We start from the raw sequence: 14,892 nt of genomic DNA on the forward strand, positions 1-14,892 counted from the left end.
GGGGGGGGGGGGGGGGGGTATTGCGGTATAATATTATTTGGTAGCATATTTGTAGAGAGATAATTATCATATATTAGTTAGTTTCCTTGTTTCACTAGGATCTTAGTTTCCTTGTTTCACTAGGGTTCAAGATTGTATCTTATATATATTCTCTCTTGGTGATGAATGAAACAAGTCAAGATTGTATAGTTTCTACATAATTTCACATAAATTGAAACAGAGGGAGTAGTATTTTTAACGTAAGAAGTTAAAGAGAAAAAAATCTTTGGATTTATGTATAAACCTAGATTTACATGTGAGTGATGTGATTACTAGACAAAGTTATATGGTAAGTGATTAAATTTCCAGCCTATATAAACTGGTATAGTTTTCATTTTCCAACATCACAAATTCCATCTCTCTTCTTCAATTCTTTCTCTATCTCTGTCCAGAACATTTTATTTTTTTTAGTCTCATGGATTTGGCCACAAGAGACCCCAATTGGTGGGTGTTTACACTACCAGCTTTTCTTGGTTCAAAAAATATTCTTGATGAATATGTTATCCTCTCTATTGTTTTAGCCTTTTGTTCAATCACTCTAATCACCTGGGCTTGTTCTCCTAGGGGTGTAGCTTGGAAAAACCACCCTAATAGTGAAATTCCTGGACCACGTGGCTTTCCGATTATCGGAAGCCTTTTCACTCTGAGCAGCGGTGGCTTAGCTCATCGCTCATTAGCCACCGCGGCTCTAAGTCATAAAGCTAAACAGCTTATGGCGTTTAGCCTTGGTTCAACTCCTGTAGTTGTATCTTCTGACCCTCAAATAGCTAAAGAGATTCTCACTTCGCCTCATTTTGCTGACCGTCCCATCAAGCAGTCGGCTAAGAGCCTCATGTTTAGCCGAGCCATTGGGTTCGCTCCTAATGGAACTTACTGGCGTCTACTCCGTCGTATCGCTTCTTCACATCTCTTCTCTCCCAAGCTAATTGCCGCGCATGAGACGGGCCGTCAACTTGACTGTTCCGTTATGTTACAGAATATAGTAAGTGAGCAGTCGCAAAATGGGAACGTCTCTTTGAGGAAGCATTTACAGTTGGCTGCTTTAAACAATATTATGGGAAGTGTTTTTGGAAAACGCTATAATAATAATGTAAACAGCAAAGAGCTTGCAGAGTTGCAAGATATGGTGAAGGAAGGTTTTGAGTTATTAGGTGCTTTTAATTGGTCTGATTATCTTCCGTGGCTGAGCTTTTTCTATGACCCTTCGGGCATTGTGCAACGGTGCGGAGCTCTTGTGCCACGTGTACGAAAGTTCGTCAAAGCCATTATTGACGAACACAGTCCTGCATCCAAAATAGTGTCTGATAATGATGATTTTGTGGACGTTTTATTATCTCTTGATGGAGAAGAAAAGCTAGCAGAAGATGACATGGTCGCAGTTCTTTGGGTACGTATATGATATACCGTAATTATTCACTGTGTTAGCATCTTTTTTCACGTGACCAACTTATCCAGATTGGGTAAATTCATTTTGAATAGCACAGCTTCTTATAACTTGTCTCTACATATGTATGGGTTTTGATTTTAATTTTGTAAATTCAGGAAATGATTTTTAGAGGGACAGACACCACGGCACTTTTAACGGAGTGGGTGATGGCGGAACTTGTGTTGCACCCTGAAGCGCAAAAAACGCTACGACAAGAAGTTGATAATGTCACGATGGGAAAAGTTGTGACTGATGCTGACGTTGCTACTTGCTCGGATGCCGTACTTACAAGCAGTGGTAAAGGAGACGCTAAGAGTTCATCCGCCAGGCCCACTTCTCTCGTGGGCAAGGCTTTCAACATCAGACGTCCAGCTCAGCAATGGCATGGTTGTTCCTTCCCAAACGACCGCGATGGTTAACATGTGGGCTATTACTCATGATTCTGATGTGTGGGAAAATCCGCTCGAATTCAAGCCGGAGAGGTTGTTGGCGGCTGAAGGTGGTGAAAACGTGGACGTGAGGGGTAGTGACCTCCGTTTGGCACCGTTTGGGGCAGGGAGGAGAGTATGCCCAGGGAAGAATTTGGGGTTGGTCACGGTCATGCTATGGGTGGCTAAGTTGGTGCATCATTTCGAGTTTTTGGAGGATGCGGCCCACCCAGTTGACTTGGGAGAAGTTCTGAAATTGTCTTGTGAAATGAAGTATCCTCTCACTGTCGTGGCCATGCAGAGGAATGTTCCATTTTAGAATTGTGTGTCTGTTTTATTTTCATTTTTTACTTATTTTTTGATAGTTTCCTACATCACTGAACCTTATTGATTGTTAAACTTGGGGCAGGATAGGATATGGAAGATCGTGTGTCTAACATATATAGTATTCCTGCATATAGTTACAAGTTATCCTTGAGTCAAATAGGAAAGCTAGATCGACTAATATATATGGACTCCAATTTTGAACCTATGTAGAGAGTCCAGACTTTGTGCTCTCTCGTTTCGGAAAAAAAAAATTATGCTATGTTTTTTTGCAAGTGGTGTATAATGATATTCTCGTTTAATTATTTAGTATTTGCTTCTATTATTGTTGCTATCTTCTATCACTAAAATTAAGTATATATGCTAAAATTGTTGTTGTAAGACTACTCATATTCTTCAAAAAGATCATACTCAATTTAAAGTATCTATAAACCAAAGATATGATAAATTGAACTGTCAGGTAATTCAACCGGGAACATTGAATGCATAAATCTTTTACTATAAGAAGATACTGTCGGTAGAATTAACGTTTGGATTGGCTTATAAGTTGCTTATAAGCTTTTTTCAGCTTTTTTGAGTGTTTGGCTAGCCAGCTTAAAGTCATTTTGTGCTTAAAATAAGCTCAAAAAAATGATTGGGCCAGTTTGACTTAGCTTATCTAAAGTAGCTTATAAGCTGTTTTCAGCTTATAAGCCACAAAAAATAAGTTGGGCTACCCCAACTTATTTTTTTTTTAGCTTATAAGTTGCTTATAAGCTTTTTTCAGCTTTTTTTGAGTGTTTGGCTAGCCAGCTTAAAGTCATTTTGTGCTTAAAATAAGCTCAAAAAAAATAATTGGGTCAGTTTGACTTAGCTTATCTAAAGTAGCTTATAAGTTGTTTTCAGCTTATAAGTCACAAAAAATAAGTTGGGCTACCCAACTTATTTTTTTTAGCTTATAAGCTGTTTGCAGCTTATAAACTGCTTAAAATAAGCCCATCCAAACAGGCTCTATATATGTCCGATGCACCGAAAATTAAATTTGGAAATGTCCTTAATAAGATTCAAAGGAGCATTCAGAACCATAGCGTGTAATGAAGTCCATAAACTATAAGAAATTGTATTTCAAAAGATTATGCCTAAATCATGGTCTTTTTTATAAAAACATAACTCAAAGTAGAATAGTTTTAATTAAGGTGACTGTAAGAATATTTCAAATATAATTTTTATCCCCTTAATAGAGTGACTATATGAAAAATCATGCAAAGTTAACCTTTCTATTTGCAAAAAATATAAAGTGTCGACATTACTAACCCAAAGCGACTAAAGTAAGAAACGGATTAACTTAAATTTATTTTTACTAGTGTTGAGAATATGTATAGTTTTTGTTTTTATCCCATCTTATAAGAGTTTCTAGCTGAAGGAAGGTTGACAAATTAACACATCAAAGGTCGACACCCAAAAAAGTTTTAAATCTAGTTAGAACTTGCTTTCAGCATGCAGATTGAAAATTAACAGCTTTCGTATCTGTTTTAGCAACAGATTGACATTAATTGTTTAACATTCAGCATGCAGATTGATAAAAATATATCATATATCATAAATAAGAATACCAAAAGCAATAATGCATGAAATTCCATAGTTGGTCATCCATGAAGAAACAGAACGCACAGCTTGTTTTAATAAATACAAGTTGTTTTATTACATTTGTTATGAAATTAGAATTTTTTCTTATTATTTGATCTACGGGTTTTATCAGCATTATTAATGCTTCTAGCAATCTAGCCATTTGTGTATTTGCTTGTTCGTTTTCTTTCTTAAAACAATTATGGTAAAGAAATAGATTTTTGGCCTAACTTAACCCCAAAAGTTCGCTCATGAGGGGAGGATTTCCCAAATCTATACAAAGAGACAACCCCTAGGGCTGGACATCTAGACCAGGGGCAATTTAATATGGGGCCCAGCATAGAGTGATATGGGTTCTGCTCCGAAACCATGTAAAGAATGGATCTTGGGCATAATTCAGCGCCAAAAGCTAGTTCAAAGGGAGGAGGATTGTCAAGCCATATAAGGAGACCAAGGACCACTTATCCCATCGATGTGGGAGAACTTAATACCCCTCCCCCCCCCCCCCCCACCACCCCGGCCCACACCCCGGACTAGACATATGGAGCGTGGACAATATAAGATGGGGGGCCCAACATCGTAATCAATGAATTGGGACGGGTCTCACTCTAATAACCATGTAAAGAAATGTTTCTTGGATCAAATTCAACCCTAAAAGTTAGCTCATGCGGAAGAATTGCTCAAATCGATATAAGGAGACCATCCATCTTATTAAGACCGATATGTGACCTTTTCATTCTTCAACAATTATATAAACTATGCCAAACAAATGGCTAGATTGCTAGAAGCATTACTGGCTGACTTGACTCGACACGGATGTTTTAAAACTGATAATAAGCATTTAACATTTCATTTCTTTGCTAAATTTTGTATCGAGTCAGACTATACCAAATTAACAAATTGGAGCATATCGAGGGAGTACTTATCGATGAAAAAAATAAAAGAATATAAAACTCTAATCATTACTCATTCTAAAAGGATAATCTTATATATATTTAGTTTACAAGTTAAAGGTCTTCTTAAGTTATTTAAATGTGAAACATTTTTGTGTGGGTCCAGTCCCCTATCCCATATTTTAAGGAAGGAAGATTTTTCTTCCTTTGACAAAATCACATTGGTAGCAATTGTGGAATTGGCCAACAAGCCAATTCTTTTGTTCACATTTTCGTGATGTAAACGCTTACCTCATCATAGTCGTGATGTAAGCGTTTACCTCATCGTAGTCGTGATGTAAGCGCTTACCTCATCATAGGAAATTCATTCCTATAAATAGGCAGCTTATGGTTCATTTGTAAGATACCAAGATCATTTGCTATACACACCAAAATCTCAGACAATACATCTGAGTGAGAGAAAAGTGAGGTATTTCATAGACTGTAAGAAAATAGTCTGTGAAGAAAAATAGAGTGTGAGTGATATTGTAGTAAGGTGGGAAAATCAAAAGAGTGTTTTTTCTTTTTGAGTGTGTAATGGTCTTTGGAGTATTTATAATCGTGACTACATAGTGTAAAATTCCTTACTATAGTGATATCAGCTGCTCTTCTTGGCCGTGATTTTTCCCTTATTCAGAAGGGTTTCCACGTAAAATCTTGGTGTCATTATTGCTGTATTTTATTCTTGTTGATTTAACCATAACTTAGTGTTCCGCGTTTATCACAATACCGTGAATATTATTTTTGCGGGTCTATTTTATTCCCAACAAGTGGTATTAGAGCCAAGGTTCTGTCTGAGTATGCTCTGTGGTTGCAGCACAGTCTGAACTTCCACATCAGAAAAGAATTACTTTGGTCTTCGAATAAAATAGTATTTGTATTTGTGATAAACGATGGAAGTCAACACTAGTAGAATGGTTACTTTGAGCGGCGTAAATTATGCCATTTGGAAGGGCAAAATGGAAGATTTGCTCTATGTCAAGAATTTTCATCAACCTGTCTTTGCAAATAAAAAACCTGATAATAAATCAGATGAAGAGTGAAATTTGTTGCATCGGCAGGTTTGCGACTTTATTAGACAGTGGGTTGATGATAATGTGTTGAACCATATTTCTGGGGAGAGACATGCTCGGACCCTATGGGAGCATCTTGAAAATTTGTATGCTCGGGATGGTGTGATGTCTATGGATCTTGCCAAGAGTAGTCTTTTAAATGAAGAGATGAGAAGAAAATCTCAAGGTTCCTCCTCATCAGATGTCTTGGTGACTGACACTAGGGGGAGAGGTAAGAATCGTGGTTCTCAAAATAGAGAACATCATAGACTCAAATTAGAAGCCAGTGTACCCTCCTTCAGGTGAATGGGACTGGAAGGGGAGATTTGTGGGTCCAGTCCCCTATCCCATATTTTAAGGAAGGAAGATTTTCCTTCCTTTGACAAAATCACATTGGTAGCAATTGTGGAATTGGCCAACAAGCCAATTCTTTTATTCACATTTTCGTGATGTAAACGCTTACCTCATCATAGTCGTGATGTAAGCGCTTACCTCATCGTAGTCGTGATGTAAGCGCTTACCTCATCATAGGAAATTCATTCCTATAAATAGGCAGCTTATGGTTCATTTGTAAGACACCAAGATCATTTGCTATACACACCAAAATCTCAGACAATACATCTGAGTGAGAGCAAAGTGAGGTATTCCATAGACTGTAAGAAAATAGTCTGTGAAGAAAAATAGAGTGTGAGTGATATTGTAGTAAGGTGGGAAAATCAAAAGAGTGTTTTTCTTTTTGAGTGTGTAGTGGTCTTTGGAGTATTTATACTCGTGACTACACAATGTAAAATTCCTTACTATAGTGATATCAGCTGCTCCTCTTGGCCGTGATTTTTTCCTTATTTAGAAGGGTTTTCACGTAAAATCTTGGTGTCATTATTGCTGTATTTTATTCTTGCTGATTTAATCATAACTTAGTGTTCCGCTTTTATCACTAATACCGTGAATATTATTTTTGTGGGTCTATTTTATTCTCAACATTTTGCTTAAAGATGGGATGGAAGGAGTATTAACTATTAACTACTCTTTCCGTCCCACTTTGTTTCATACTATTTTTTATTAGTCCATTTAAAAGAAAATAACACATTTTTATATTTCTTAATGAAATCTTTTGTGATTATATTAATGTATATCATTGTTACAAATTTCAAAAAATTTATACTTATATAATATTATGATATATCTTAAATTACGAGTTTTGAAGAAAAAAATCGTGCCGAATCAAATTACAACAAATAGACTAGAAGGGATGATGTGCCTCAATGTTACAACCTTTAAATTTATGTTAGCAGTGTGTAATAATGAACTCATATATAATTGTTGAAGGTTAACTAAAGGAAAAGTTTGAAGAGGAGAGTAAGAGAGTTAAGAATTTCTTCAATTTTAATTAGAAATTTCAGGTTCAAAATTTGATGGATATAGACTTATTTTTATTAAGGAGCGCTTTAATTAGAAATTTCATGTTCGAATATTTGTTGAGTGTGGAGTTATATTTATTTGGGAGTATTCTATCTGTCAATGTGGAACTCTTCGATCTGAATTAGTCTTTAATCGGACTTCAATACTAATACTCTCCTCCATATCAAAATAAATGAATTTTTCGGAGTGGCAAACCCCTTAAGAAAGTTAATTAGAGACAATAATTAAATGGTAATATGTCAAAATTACCCTTTTATTTATTCCCAAATTTTCTTTTAAAAAAAAAAAGATGGTCAATGTTGGAATTTTTGGATGACTCATTATACAGAAGGGTAATTTTGAGAAAAGTAATTAATGACTTCTTTTAACTTTAGAAAATTCATCATAAAAAAATGTCAAAAGTTCATTTGTATCGAAACGGCAGGAGTAATTAAAAACCAAAAGAAAAGTAGGGTGAGAGCAGCAGCTTTTAGTGTAAAGATAGTGCAGAAAGGAGCAAGTAGTCTGAAATTCAGAGGCTGAATTAGCATAAGACCCCTAGTTTCGGCCGTATCTAATAATTTTTGTTTAAATTTTATATTTATCTTAAAAAATTCATTAAACATTTATAAAATATTACTTTAAAATTCAATAACTTAAATGAATTAAAGTTTAAAACTCATAAATTTTAAATTTTTATTCTGCCTCCGCAAATAATTATAGCCAACTCATTTGGGTCAGTACGTAGTCAACAAAACAGTGACAGTGGAGAGAAGAAAAGCTCTGTTTGTAGTACCCCACAGCCACCAATTAGATGAAATGTGGGCCAATAAATTCAGGGTCCCTATATTCTATTTAATTGCTTCTCTGCAACCCTTTGGGTCCCTCAACCACTAAAATGAGTTTCTGAAAAGGACGATTAACGCGCACGACGTGTTCCCAAGGCATAGGTCAAAGGTAAGTCGACAAGGTTAATGAGAGTCATTTCTGATTGCACATTGTACCGTACCACTCTTCACGTGTAACCCCTCCCCCCTTTTGATTTTGACTGGTTTTCTTCAGCTCTGGGGTCACTCCACGTACCACTACCCCCTCCCCTACCTCAGCTCTTCCCGTTGGAAAATATGATTCAAGAACGCTAAAAATGTACGAAGAAGAACACCAAGACGAAGGTTTAACACGATGAACAACGAACAGAAAATTAAAAAATATGTGTCAAATGTTTTCCTAAAAATAATATTTGCTCCTTCTTTTCTGTGAGATTGCTATGAAATTGTACGCAAATAGTTTGAATGAATATAACAAGCCTTTGAATTCCTACGCCAAGCAAATAATGAAAAAATTCATCTAGGAAAGCAAAACTTCTCAACTTGATCCCTTTGGAAGTTCCGAACGTGAATAGAAATTCTTTTAATGGAGAGCAATATTTTCTTTTGAGTCTTGCGCTATTCAAATTCAAATTACAACAACAACAATGTCATATTTAGTGTAGTCTCATAAGTGAAATTTGGGGAGAATGGTGTTTACGTAGACCTTACCTTTACCTTATGAAGATAGAGAAGATGTTTTCGAAAGACTCTCGACTCAAATAAAGCAATTCAAAACAAGTTTGATAAGGAAATACAGTAGTGAAGAAGTCATGTTGAAATAATAGAGGAAAAAACAGTAACAACAACAAGTAATATAATAACCGAAGCAAAGGAAACAACATTTACTAATAAAAAAAAGAAAGAGTAAATAGGATAGTAATAATAATTAAACTGATAACTAAAACTAGACAATGCTCAACTACCTACTAACCTTCTATCCTAATCCTCGACCTTCATATTCTCCTGTCTAGGGTCATATCCTCGGTAATCTGAAGGTGCGTCATGACTTGTATAATCACATATCCCCAATGTTTCTTTGGTCAACCTCTACCTCTCTTCATATCCACCATACTGATCAACATCTCACGCCTCTCCTTACGGAGACATCTGTGCATCTCCTATTCACATGTCTGAACCATCTCAGCCTCGCTTCCCTCATCTTGTCCGCCACGGAGGCCACTCCCACTTTGTCCTAAGTATCTTTGTTCCGAATCATATCCTCCTAATATGTCCACACATCCATCTTAGCATCCTCGTTTCTACTACCTTCACCTTCTTGACGTGCTAGTTGTTGACCGGACAACAACCCTTCTCATAACATAGTTGGTCTAACAACCCCGCTATAAAACTTACCTTTAAGTCTTGGTGGCATCTTTTTATTACAAGACACTGGATGTGAACCTCCATTCCATCCACCCCGCTCAAATACGATGCGCAACATCATTGTCAAATCTCCTCATTTTCTTGAATTGTTGACCCAAGATACTTGAAACTTCCTCTCTTGGTGATGACTTGTGTATCAATCCCCACTTCCACATCTGTCTCGCGAGTTACGTCACTGAAATCATACTTCAAGTACTCAATTCAAATTCGAATTGGGCCCTTCTCTTGTCGAAATTGTGAGACACATACTGATTTGTCTGTTTATGTGGTCAACTATAAATAAACCGACCTATCTGATTTAACCAAAACAACACGAAATCATTTGTTCATACACAGTTCCTTCAATCTTACGTGTTGCAACTGAATGGATTCAAAGGATGATAATGCCTTCTTTGTCTGAAGCTACGATTTTTTAATTCAAAATCGATGCAAACAAGTTTCAATTGATTTCAAATCTAGGTTTAACTCAGCTTCTTCACTCTTTAACAATGATAGATACTTAGAAATCTAACTCGATTATTTTTTAACAAATAAAGTTGGATGAGTCAGTTTACTTATGAGTTGGGTCTAATAACACGTGGACGAATAAATCAATATCAATTAATATTTAATTAAAGTCTCACATATGTCGTCTCATAATCCGTTGAAATGAGTGGGATCTTTAACCGTAAAGAAAAATTAAGATTCAATAGATGAAAGGAGAGACAGTTTTAATTTGAGATTAATTAACGCTAAGAATAATTGTGGTCCAATAGATAATAACAGGAGAATAAATTTAAGTCTTTTTTTTTTTTTAATTTAAAGCCACCTTCATGGTGGGGGGTTAGGCGACCCCTGTCTTGTATATTAAAATTCAAAACGAGAATACATGAACTCGAGGTACATGCTGCCTAACCTCTCCGAGTCTACTTAAGCCAACAGACATGCCCATTGTGCTATAATGTTTCTTCCAAGACAATGTCTTGTTAAACATGCAGAACTTATCCCCCAAAGGCTCTTTACAGTTGATGAGAGTAGTGCTCTCATATTTTCCTTTGGACTCACAAAAAAGTAGGTACCAACTATACATTATGTATCACATCACTCAGATTGATTTCTTTAGCTTTTTTGTTCCTTACCCGAAAGTTTGGAAAACCTGCTTTGTCCAGATTGATCAGACCTTTAACCTTTAGGGGGAGATCATTAAAATTGTTGTAAAGCTTGTTGGTCTGGGACGAGTGGCTCAATGAAGTAAGAGTGTCCGCAACCTTATTAGCTTCTCTAAAACAGTTTTTCCGCTCTTTTTTCTCTATAGTAATAATAATAGTAATAGTAAAAAAATGTAAAAAGCAATTGTGGAAAAGTACAAAGACAATATCGTCAGGATGGATTCAGTAATGCAGAAGTCTTGATGAGACTGCACTCAAGTCATATCTTTCATACTATAGCAGAAGAAACAAAATGAGTTATGGGCAGTCGCATTCTTTGAACAGAGTTGATCTTGCTTTCCGAGAACAAGCAAGAGGGAGTAGTGAATCACTCTGGTCCAATTCCTTATGCATGTCTTTGGGTCGCACAAAGGGTCGTTTGGTACATGAATAAGAATAATAATTTCGGAATAAAATTTGGGATTAACTTTATCCCATGTTTAATTTAAGGTATTAGCCAATTTTGAAATAACTTTTACGCTAAAATGGTGAGTTTAATTATCTTAAACAGAAAGTGGGATAATTAATCCGATGGAATATCTTACCTCATGGTATATCCTGAATATCCCACCGTTGGGTTATTGGGATGAGAAATAATAATTTCGTGATATACTATAAAATTATGTTATTTCGCGTTTGATTGATTTTATTTCGATATAAGCAATATCATAATTAGTGTTTAACATAAAATTTGTATTAAAGATTAGTCATTAAATTTATCAATATAGGACATGAACGGTAAGTCGGTAAGTGATCAGAGTTATAATTATCACAATTAACCTCCTGCAAGTACGTGCTTGAATGACTCGATATAAAATAAGTAGTTTAAAATATACGAACAAAAAAGCAAGCAAGAAAGTAAGAGAAATCTTATTAAGAGCTCCTGGCTAAGCGGATAAGCAATGTGGCCAGAACAGAATACGCTGCTAAAAAATCTATATTTTTCACTGAAAAATTAGGAAGTTTCTCAGCGTTTCAATGGAATCCTGTTTTTCACCATGCATTTTTCCAGTGAGCTGATTCAATGGGAATAAGGTGAAAAAATCATATTTTATAACATAAATTTATCACTGAATGCCAGTGAAAAAAACTTTTGTTTCTAGTATGACATGTGAGCTTTGTTACAATTTTGAGAGTTTAGGCAGTAGTTGTTTACCCCAAATTTGGATAATCAATTAAATTTATGAGTGAGATATAGTATATGTGGTTGAACTTTAATCTCTTCTTGATTGAGAGAAAATGGTTTAAGATGAGCTATGAGTAATCTGAATAGTGATTGATGACTTGTAATAATGCGTGTATTAAATAATATATGATATTGCTTTATTGAACAAATCTAAGAAGAACACAATAAATTCGGACCAAAATCAGATAATAAGTAGGAGAATGTTGTATATTTTGCTATTATAATATGTTCTAGATCCGAGAAGCCAACCCCTAAAAGTAGGATAATGACCCCTATTTATAGTTTTGTCTCATGGGCTTCATACAACATAAGGCCTTAAAGAATAAAGAAAAACCCTAAAATGGATAAGGTTGGTCGTACTGTCTGACACCCGTACGATTGGTAGTACTATGTGGCAGAACGGTATTGACGCGTGACAATTGTGTAACGGATCACCCAGACCAACGGCCACGATCAAACGGACCAACGGCTACGATCAAACGGACCAACGGCCACGATCAACTCGGCTATGAAGAAATCGGATCAAACGATGTTCTTCGCTTTCTTCGGTTCAAACACTTCTCCGGTCCCAAAAGAATCTTCATGCTCGTACTTGTTTCTTTCTTCCCTCGGTCACCGGTCTTACCGTTTTAACATATATCCGATTTTTACCGTATACAGATAGTCCTCATACTTCCTGGACCGTAGCTTTATCGGAGTAACGGGAAGTGGATGAATCAAAAACCGGTGGTTCCGAATGCTCGTTCTTATCTTTTCATTTTGGCGGGAACAGTTGTGTCATGTCCCGTCTGTCATAAGCCATGTGTTTCATTCCGGGCGGTCAACTCTGACAATCGCCGTAACGCACGTCGTTTCAAGTCTCATTAATTATGGGACACGTGGCTCTCCCCGGTTGGCTGGGATCTGTAACTGCCTCGATCCCATGCCTATATAACGTCCTTTACCTCTTCATTTGAACATTTTTACCTCTTCAACTCACTTCTTCTTTGTTTTCAGTTCTTCACTTCTTCTCCATTTCATTTCTTCACTTATCATCTTTCAACTCACATTTCTTGTTGATTCGCTGCTTATACTACGTCAAACGGAACGATTCTGCCAAGCTCTCCACTAGTCGTTCTTGTAATTGTGTTGCTGCTTCTTCCTCTCGTTCTTTACCATTTTTGAATTCTTTGACTGTTCCCTTACTCCACTTTTTAACTTCCTTTTCGAATTCACCAAATCTCTCTTTTCCATATTTTCAAATGTCTGCCAACACCGAAACCACTTCCCATGATGTTCCCTCGGTTTCTTCTCAAGGAACCGAGCCAACTTTTCAACCCAAGGGGAAGGTCACCTTCGAACCCAGTGCTTTGGACATTGTACCATCTAAACCTAACTATAACAAAGAATTCGAGGTCGAGAAAACTGCTCTGGTTTCTGATAGAGGGTTTGAGGTAAGGTGATATCCCTCGTCCATTACTAAGGACAAACTCGATTTGGTCCGAGCCGATTGCGGATGGGATAACCGTTCGATTCAAGTTTTCGCCCCCGGACCAGATGAGTCAGTCACCGACCATCGGGAAGGCTTCTTGTACATTTATACTTATCCTTTCACCCTCAAGTTCGACCCCCCGATCGATCCGGTCATCTTAGACATGTGCCGGACTTATAACGTAACCTTGGCACAGATTGGTCCGATTGTTTTGAGGACCGTGGCTTGCCTCGGCTGTTGGCCAATAATACAGAAAAGGCGTTCACGCTGGGCCACTTAATACGGTTATACTCCTCGAGGTTATTCCGGGGTGGTGTAATAAAACTCGCTAAGTGTAGCCGGAATCTAATTTTTTCAAAAATGGACGAAGATAGAGACCGGGGCTGATTAGAGCATTATGTCCGGGTGAGGACCGAGGACATTATTCCGGCCAGTAACATGCCTTTCCCGGAGTGGTGGAATGATATTCGTAAGTCTCAATTCTTCTAATAATTGCTTTTGAATGTTCTGTCAAACTCCAGTTCTTCCACATTCTCACTACTTATCCTCTTATTTATAATAGCCATGGGTTGGATACCTCCGGCTGTCCGGAATCTCAATGAATGGGTTACTGCTCTCCTCAGCCAATATACCTACGACCATCGGACATGGGGACTCCTTTCTCGTGGACTATGGGTCGCCCAGAACCACGGTAATACTTTGCTTCTATCTGTATTCATTACATCTTCTACCCTTTTGTAACATCTTCGATTTTCAGGTTTACCTAAAGGCTCGGTGGATCTAAGGCCGGAGTCAGCAGTTGAACCCGCAACGTCGGCACCCGAGTTCGATTCAGCGGGTGCATCCCGTATCCTTGCTGCCGCCGCCAAGAGAAAAAGGCCCTCAGATAAAGGGCAGAAACCGAAGAAGAAGGCGAGGGGCGTCGTTAGGACTTTAAGGGATGAAACAGAGCCCGAGCTCCTCGTTCGGAGGATCAGTGTGGCCCCTTCCGTGGCTCCCATTCCAGAGGAGGGTATCACCGTTTCACCATTTCCTTCAGCCGGGGAAGGACCTTCAGCTCTGGCATTATACACAGGTGGGGAAGAAATTCATTACCCGGCTCCTTTAAGGTCGATTGAATTCGTTGATATTTCAGGTGATGCTTCTTCCGAAGAAACCCCTCTGCAAAGGACAAGAAGATCCGAGAAGGCACCTGCTGCCGGAGCCGGTCAAAGGACTGAGCCGGTCCCCGAGACCGAAGTCCCCACGGATGTTGGTCCGCTGCCCCACTATGATACTGCCGCAACTTCGGAGATCCCTGCCTTTGCCGAAGCTGCTGAGGTCCCTCCAAATTCTCCAACTCCGGCCTCAAGACCGGATGAGTTTGATGACTTGTTTTCGGACACTCTTTCTGCTACCGGCGAAGCTGCTGGTTTCGGACATCTCTCGATCCCTCGAGCCGCGAGGGTGGCTAGTCGGACCACCGAATCCAGTGCTAGGAATAGCTTAGTGCGCACCTTTCCGGCCCCAAGTGTGGAACCGAGGAGGACAAGATCAGCTGTGATCAGCGTTCCCGAGGATTGCAGCTTTCTTTCTCGCCCGGTGGGTGTGGC

At 38.0% G+C, this 14,892-nt stretch overlaps 1 protein-coding gene across 1 annotated transcript; it reads left to right on the forward strand.

The window, feature by feature from the left end:
* The first annotated feature begins 413 nt into the window (after positions 1–413).
* On the forward strand, positions 414–2,481 carry LOC132614941 (cytochrome P450 78A7-like). Its single transcript, XM_060329488.1, is given in 3 exon segments — positions 414–1,426; positions 1,582–1,730; positions 1,732–2,481. Coding segments are annotated over 3 exon segments (1,602 nt in total). The 5' UTR covers positions 414–454; the 3' UTR covers positions 2,213–2,481.
* Positions 2,482–14,892: the final 12,411 nt, after the last annotated feature.

The sequence above is a fragment of the Lycium barbarum genome, chromosome 10 (genome assembly GCF_019175385.1).
Source record: "Lycium barbarum isolate Lr01 chromosome 10, ASM1917538v2, whole genome shotgun sequence".
Taxonomy (NCBI): domain Eukaryota; kingdom Viridiplantae; phylum Streptophyta; class Magnoliopsida; order Solanales; family Solanaceae; genus Lycium; species Lycium barbarum.